General features: G+C 48.3%; 1 protein-coding gene across 2 annotated transcripts; it reads left to right on the top strand.

The window, feature by feature from the left end:
• The first annotated feature begins 1,024 nt into the window (after positions 1-1,024).
• On the top strand, positions 1,025-5,735 carry LOC307237879 (histone-binding protein N1/N2-like). 2 transcript variants are annotated; one of them, XM_080010676.1, is made up of 13 exons: positions 1,025-1,287; positions 1,711-1,791; positions 2,174-2,283; positions 2,407-2,643; positions 2,736-2,824; positions 2,916-2,992; positions 3,144-3,217; positions 3,359-3,547; positions 4,453-4,607; positions 4,732-4,803; positions 4,951-5,034; positions 5,142-5,299; positions 5,569-5,735. In XM_080010676.1, the coding sequence occupies exons 1-13, from the start codon at positions 1,187-1,189 to the stop codon at positions 5,573-5,575; spliced, it is 1,434 nt and encodes a 477-aa protein (XP_079866802.1). In that variant the 5' UTR covers positions 1,025-1,186; the 3' UTR covers positions 5,576-5,735. The 2 variants fall into 2 exon arrangements, with proteins under 2 accessions (XP_079866802.1, XP_079866803.1); XM_080010677.1 differs by having other exon boundaries at positions 1,026-1,287; positions 5,157-5,299.
• The last annotated feature ends 265 nt before the right edge of the window (positions 5,736-6,000 follow it).

Raw genomic sequence — 6,000 nt, 5'->3', positions numbered from 1 at the left:
TCTATCTATCTAAATGTGTGTCATGCAGAAAAAAAGGATAATGAAAACGTCAGTAAATGGAATTATTAAATATTTCAAGAATGTCTTTTGCCAAGATTAAACCATTCATTCCTAAATTACACTGCATTGTCGATGTAGTATTCAATGATTGTTTCATTTAATGATCATTTTAATTAATGACCGTTTTATTTAATTATCATTTTATATAATTATCGTTTCATTTAATGATCATTTTCCTTAACGATCGTTTTATCTAATTATAGTTTTATGTAATGGTTATTTTATTTAACGGTCGTTTTATTTAATGATCGTTTTCTTTAATGATCGTTTTATTCAGCGGTTGTTTTTTTAACGGCCGTTTTATTTAACGGTTGTTTTATTAAATTATCGATTTATTCAACAGTCGTTTTGTTTAATGGTCGTTTTATTTAGTGATCGTTTACTTTAATTAGCGTTTTATTTAATGCTCTTTTTTATTGAATTATCGTTTTCTTTTATTATCGTTTTATATAATCATCGTTTTCTTTAATGATCGTTGTATTTAACGATAGTTTTATTTAACGGTTATTTAGTTTAATTGTCGTTTTATTGAATTATCGTTTTGTTTAATGATCGTCTTATTTAGTGGTCGTTTTGTTTAACGATCGTTTTATTGAATTGTCGTTTTGTTTAATGATCGTTTTACTGAATTATCGTTTTGTTGAATGATAGTTTTCTTAAATGATCGATTTCTTTAACGATCGTCTTCTTTAATTATCGTTTTATTTAATGATGGTTTTGTTGAATGATCGCTTCATTTAATTATCGTCCTCACGCCATGATCGTTCAATTGAACGGTCGTTTTAATTACTCTTCGTCTGATTCAATTATCGTTTTCGCCAACGATCGTTTATTTGAAACTGCGCCTTTAAGACAAACTCCCGCGCCGGATGACGCACCCGGAAATTGAACGCGCGGCGCCGCATATTTCGCGCCAAATTAAAAGCAGCCGCAGCAGCTTCCGAGGAAGAAGCGACGCCGCGGAGCCGCCGAGCCCAGTCCCCGTGTTTCGCCCCCGAAAGGTACGAGCCGACGGAACGCGCCTCGCCCCCGCCCACTTCCCCCGGTCGCCGTCCGCCTACACGGCCCGCTTGGATCGTCCGTCACATCCGCGTTCGTTCGTCCGTTTCCTTCCGCTCAGCTCGCCATGGAGGAGGCAAACAAGCTGATCGGCGCCGGGAAGCGGCACCTGGTCATGGGGAACGCGGTGGAGGCGGTGAACGTGCTCCAGGAGGCCTGCGGCATGCTGTGAGTTCGCCGGCCGCCGCGCTCGGGAGACAAAGGGAAGGCTTTTCGACGCGGGGGCTGCGTGTCGCGCAGGCCGGGGGACACGCACTAAGCAGGGGGAGGCGGGGGGAGGATACGAGCCACAGATCTGTGGCTCGTATCGGGGAGAATTAAAACACAGCCGGTCGCTCGGTGCGAACAGCTGCGTCAATGAAAGACGGTTTCCTTCGTTGAGGGTCAACGGGACGTTACGTGCGCCCGCCGTGACACGAGAGCACGAACCGCTCGGCACAAAGGGGTCGCAACGTTAATGTGTGACGCTGCAAAGCGCTTTCAGTGCATCAACGCGGACCTCAGTGGATCCAACATGTCCGCGTTGCATTGCACGTGTGATATGTTTTAAAAACAAAAACAAACGTTTCTAACTGAACTTTTATCTTTCAGCGGCAAGAAGTTCGGCGACACGGCAGATGAGTGCGGCGAGGCCTTCTTCTTGTGTGGAAAAGCACTGTTGGACCTGGCAAGGTGTGTGTGTGTGTGTGTCCTGAGGCTGCGGGCTCTCATGGAGGCTTAAACTGACTGAAATCTCACTATAAAAGCAGGAATCGATCCGTCCGTCCTTCAGTTCTCCCTACAGCCGTTCATCCGCTCTGCCTGGCGGGTGTGTTGCTGGGGACGCTTGGTGTTGAATTTGGTGTAAATTCTGACACTTGTTTGAAATTAATGAACAGCTGGTGGGGGGGGGCGGGGCTTGAATCACAATGGCTGTCGTTGTGGAACACAGGACCGGTTGAGGTTTTATTCAGCATCTTAAATTTTGCATGTGTTTTTTAAAATAAAATTTGAACGGGCACTCGTAAAGATCAAAAAAAGTAAAGGATTACACCACTGGTTTGATTATTCGCAGGATGGAGAACACGGTTCTGGGTAACGCTCTGGAAGGTGTCCCCGAAGAGGACACCGAAGAGGAAGAGAAGCCCAAGGACTCCAACGTGGAGAGCACGGAGAGTGTGGACGGTGAGGGGGGTGTTTTGGCGGAGCCGCTCCGTTCTGCCGCTTTCGCGGCGTGGCGTTGTCACTGGCGACCGCTCGATTAACGGGATTTGTCGCTGTGATCTTGTACCCCTGCGCGCGGAGCAGAGGACGCCAGGGACGAACTGAGGGTTCAGGTGTACGACGCCATGGCGGAGAAGAAGGACGAGGGCTCGGAGAAAGCCGACGGGAAGGAGGAGGCGGCGGGCACCACCACACAGAGCGCGGCCGAGGAGGCGGCGGACGGCGAGGGCGCCGGTCAAGAAACCGAGGATGCGGGCGCCTGCGAAGACAAAGAAAACGTCGACGCGGGCAAAGCCGCGGCCGAGCCAGAGAAGGATGACGGTTCGTCCCGTGCGGCGCTGCCTCTAGTAGTTTGCCAGGGCGACTGGTTGCGTTTGTATCAAAACACAAACGCATTTCTGCTCCGTTTGCAGAGGACGAAGGGGGCGACGACGACGACGATGACGACGATGATGACGACGAAGGTGAAGAAGAGGAGCAGGCTGAAGATGGTGACACTAAGGTCTTTAACCAATCAGCTGGAGCACCCAGGCAGCGCCACATGGCTGGGGGGGGTTGCGGTGGAGGTTCACCGGTCTCCTTGTGTCTCACAGGACAGCGAGGAGGAGGAGGTGGGGAACCTGCAGCTGGCCTGGGAGATGCTGGAGGTGGCCAAAGTCATTTACAAAAGGTGTGTGTGTGTGTGTGTGTGTGTGTGTGTGTGTGTGTGTGTGTGTGTGTGTGTGTGTGTGTGTGTGTGTGTGTGTGTGTGTGTGTGTGTGTGTGTGTGTGTGTGTGTGTGTGTGTGTTCCAACAGCTCTCTTTTATCCTCTTTACTAAAGGAAGGAGAGTAAAGAAGACCAGCTTATTGCTGCCCAAATTCACCTTAAACTGGGTGAAGTGTCGTCTGAATCAGGTATTGAATTCAACCCGTAATTCCTCAACAATTTAGACGTGACTCATTGGAGAATATCGGCATCACCAGTTTGTAACTTGAGTTTGTTTTTTGTTTTTGTTTTTTATGGTAAAACTTTTATTGTCTCTACTTTCCTCTCAGGGAACTACGCCCAGGCGCTGGAGGACTTCCAGGAGTGTCTGAACCTGCAGCTCCACCACCTGGAGCCGGACAGCCGCCTGCTGGCTGAGACCCACTACCAGCTGGGCCTCACCCACGGCTTCAACTGCCAGTACAGCCCGGCCATCGAGCAGTTCAACCACTCCGTCTCGGTCATTAAAGCCAGGCTGGGTAATAAAACAACTTTTTTTTTTTTTTTTTTTTTTAAACGATGGGATGTGTTACTCAGTAAGCAGGAATTCCTTCATGCTCCGCTTATTATTGTCCACCCGGTGTGGAACCCTGGTTACGGTTTATTTTCCCACTTTTGGGGTTCGGCGAAACGTCGCGTCAGGTTTCCGCACCACAACCTGACTGTGACGGGGGTTTAATTAAACTCATGGGAAAGAAGACCTGCGAATCGCCTTGATCTCCAGGCTGAATTTATATGATCTGGGAGAGGTACATAAATGCACTGAGGAAAAACTTGTCGGACCAAAACCCGCTTTCCTTCAACAACCGACGAGTCAAACTTACAAATTTTTTTTTTTTTTACTTCCAATTAAATTGACGCACTGTACTCCTCCAGCTTTTTAACTACATGAGAAATGTTCTGGCCCAGTTTGGTGGAACAAGCCTGTGACGCACAGAGGACACCAGAGGGAGTCAGAGCTGAATAATTCCTGGACTCCCTTCTTTCTAACCTTGGTGTTGAACCACCAGCACACTGCTTCCAGCTGTCTCCGTATTCTGCCCTTTACACTTTTTTGGCCGAGACTTCAATGAGGGAACTGCTCTCAAGTGAGCGTGTTGTAGGGCGTGACGTGGGACCTGCAGTGCATCCAAGGCACTCGCTACTGGTTGAACAGCCAATGTTATTGCCAAAAAATAATACAAAAAAGGCTGGAGGTTGCAATATCAAATGATTTATGCAGTTTGGTAAACGCACAGATAACTGCGTCGAATTGTTAGGCGGGCCTCCCGCGGGCAATGAAACTGTCCAGCAACAAGGCGCTGGCGATCGGGCTCTACTGTGGTGGCTGGTGTTAGCCGCCGCATTTAGGAACCTGTGTTGACGGGACGCATCCGCCTTTCAGCCAAACTGCAGCAGGTGATCGACAGCGCGGAGGGTCCTGAGTCCGTCCCAGAGGAGAGGAAGGAGATGGAGGAGCTGAAGGCTCTGATGCCGGAGATCGAGGAGAAGGTGGAGGACGCCAAAGAGAGCCTGAAGTCGACCCAGACGGAGGCCGAGGTGGGTCGGCGAGGCGCGGGCATACGCCAGGTTATTGTTGGGAGCGGTGGCAACCCAGATCGGATGCAAGGGCCTTAATATGAATTCTGATTGATTTTTTTTTTTTTTTTATACCCCCCCCTAGGATGGCGGCTCCACCTCCTCGGCGTTCTTTACTCCCAGCGCGCAAAACGGTGGAGCGTCCACCAGCTCTATGGTGAGAGGCGCTGCTGTGGCCTGAACCTGATCATGGAAAGAGGGCCCCAACAACGCTTGTTCACCACGCACACGTCCTTTCCAAAACCGGTTTAATTTCCTGTATTTGATAAACACGCCGCGGTTAACGCCTCCTCTCCTGCTCTAGATCGCGGCGAAGTCGACCGGCAGCGTCGATTCTTCCAACGGCAAAGCCCCGGTCTCTGACATCTCGCACCTGGTCAGGAAAAAGGTAAGCAGTCAAGAGAACATGTGTGGTCCAAACCCCGTCCACTTAGTTCAATGCAATCTCAGCTGCCGATCTGACGCCACGCAAAATAATTTAATTTACTACTTAAGATGCCCATGTTTCAGAGGAAACCAGAAGAAAGTCCGGTGAAGGAAAACGGCGTGAAGAAACTGAAGCCCGACGAGCCCCAGGCGACCGGGACGGAGACGCTCGCGAACGGAGAACACCAGGCCAACGGAGACGCTGGAAACAAGATGGAGGTTGAGAGGTAAATCAGTGTTGTTCAGTGGCGACGACCTTCCCACTGAGGTATCTGACCTGTCAATGAGGGTGAAACGTGTTGTGTGGGATAACTGTTGCTGTACAGATTGAATGAAGATTTGAATTACTTTTTTTTTCCCCCTCATCTTCTATACAAGCTGGAATTTTGGATTATTCATGTTCTTTGTGTGTATATAGATTTGAAGGCTGCCTGTGATGTGACTCAAAATGAATATTGTCTTAATTGTTTTGGTTTTTTTTCCCCTCGTTTTGCAGCCAGTGAAGTTGGACTCATTTCTGCGCTTGGCCCGTTCCTCCATTGAAACACTGCCAGTTGTAAATATGTTAATCTTTGTATGCCTGTTGTGTACCTGTCTTTCACTAAAGTAAAATGGTAAAAAAAAAAAAAAAAATTACAGCTCAATAAAGAAATGTTTCATAAACTGCTGTTTTTCACTTGCCTGGTCCAGTTTCCCACTACCTCCCAGAGACAGTTGAGACTAACTGATTAGATATGATCTACTGTGGTGGCTTTAGGCCACAAGTCGGGATAGCCCCATCCCCAAAAATTAAGCTGAAGATGCTTCTTTGGGGGAAAATGACCCAGCAATACATCTACAAAATACATAAACATGTTCAATGCCCAGGTTATGGGAGGGTGAAATAACATGTACTGTCTGTTAGATCTGATCATGAAGTCAACATTTT

The sequence above is a fragment of the Zeus faber genome (assembly GCF_960531495.2).
Source record: "Zeus faber genome assembly, chromosome: 12".
Taxonomy (NCBI): Eukaryota; Metazoa; Chordata; class Actinopteri; order Zeiformes; family Zeidae; genus Zeus; species Zeus faber.
The sequence above is the reverse complement of the archived record's forward strand: the minus strand, read 5'-3'. Positions and strand labels throughout refer to the sequence as shown.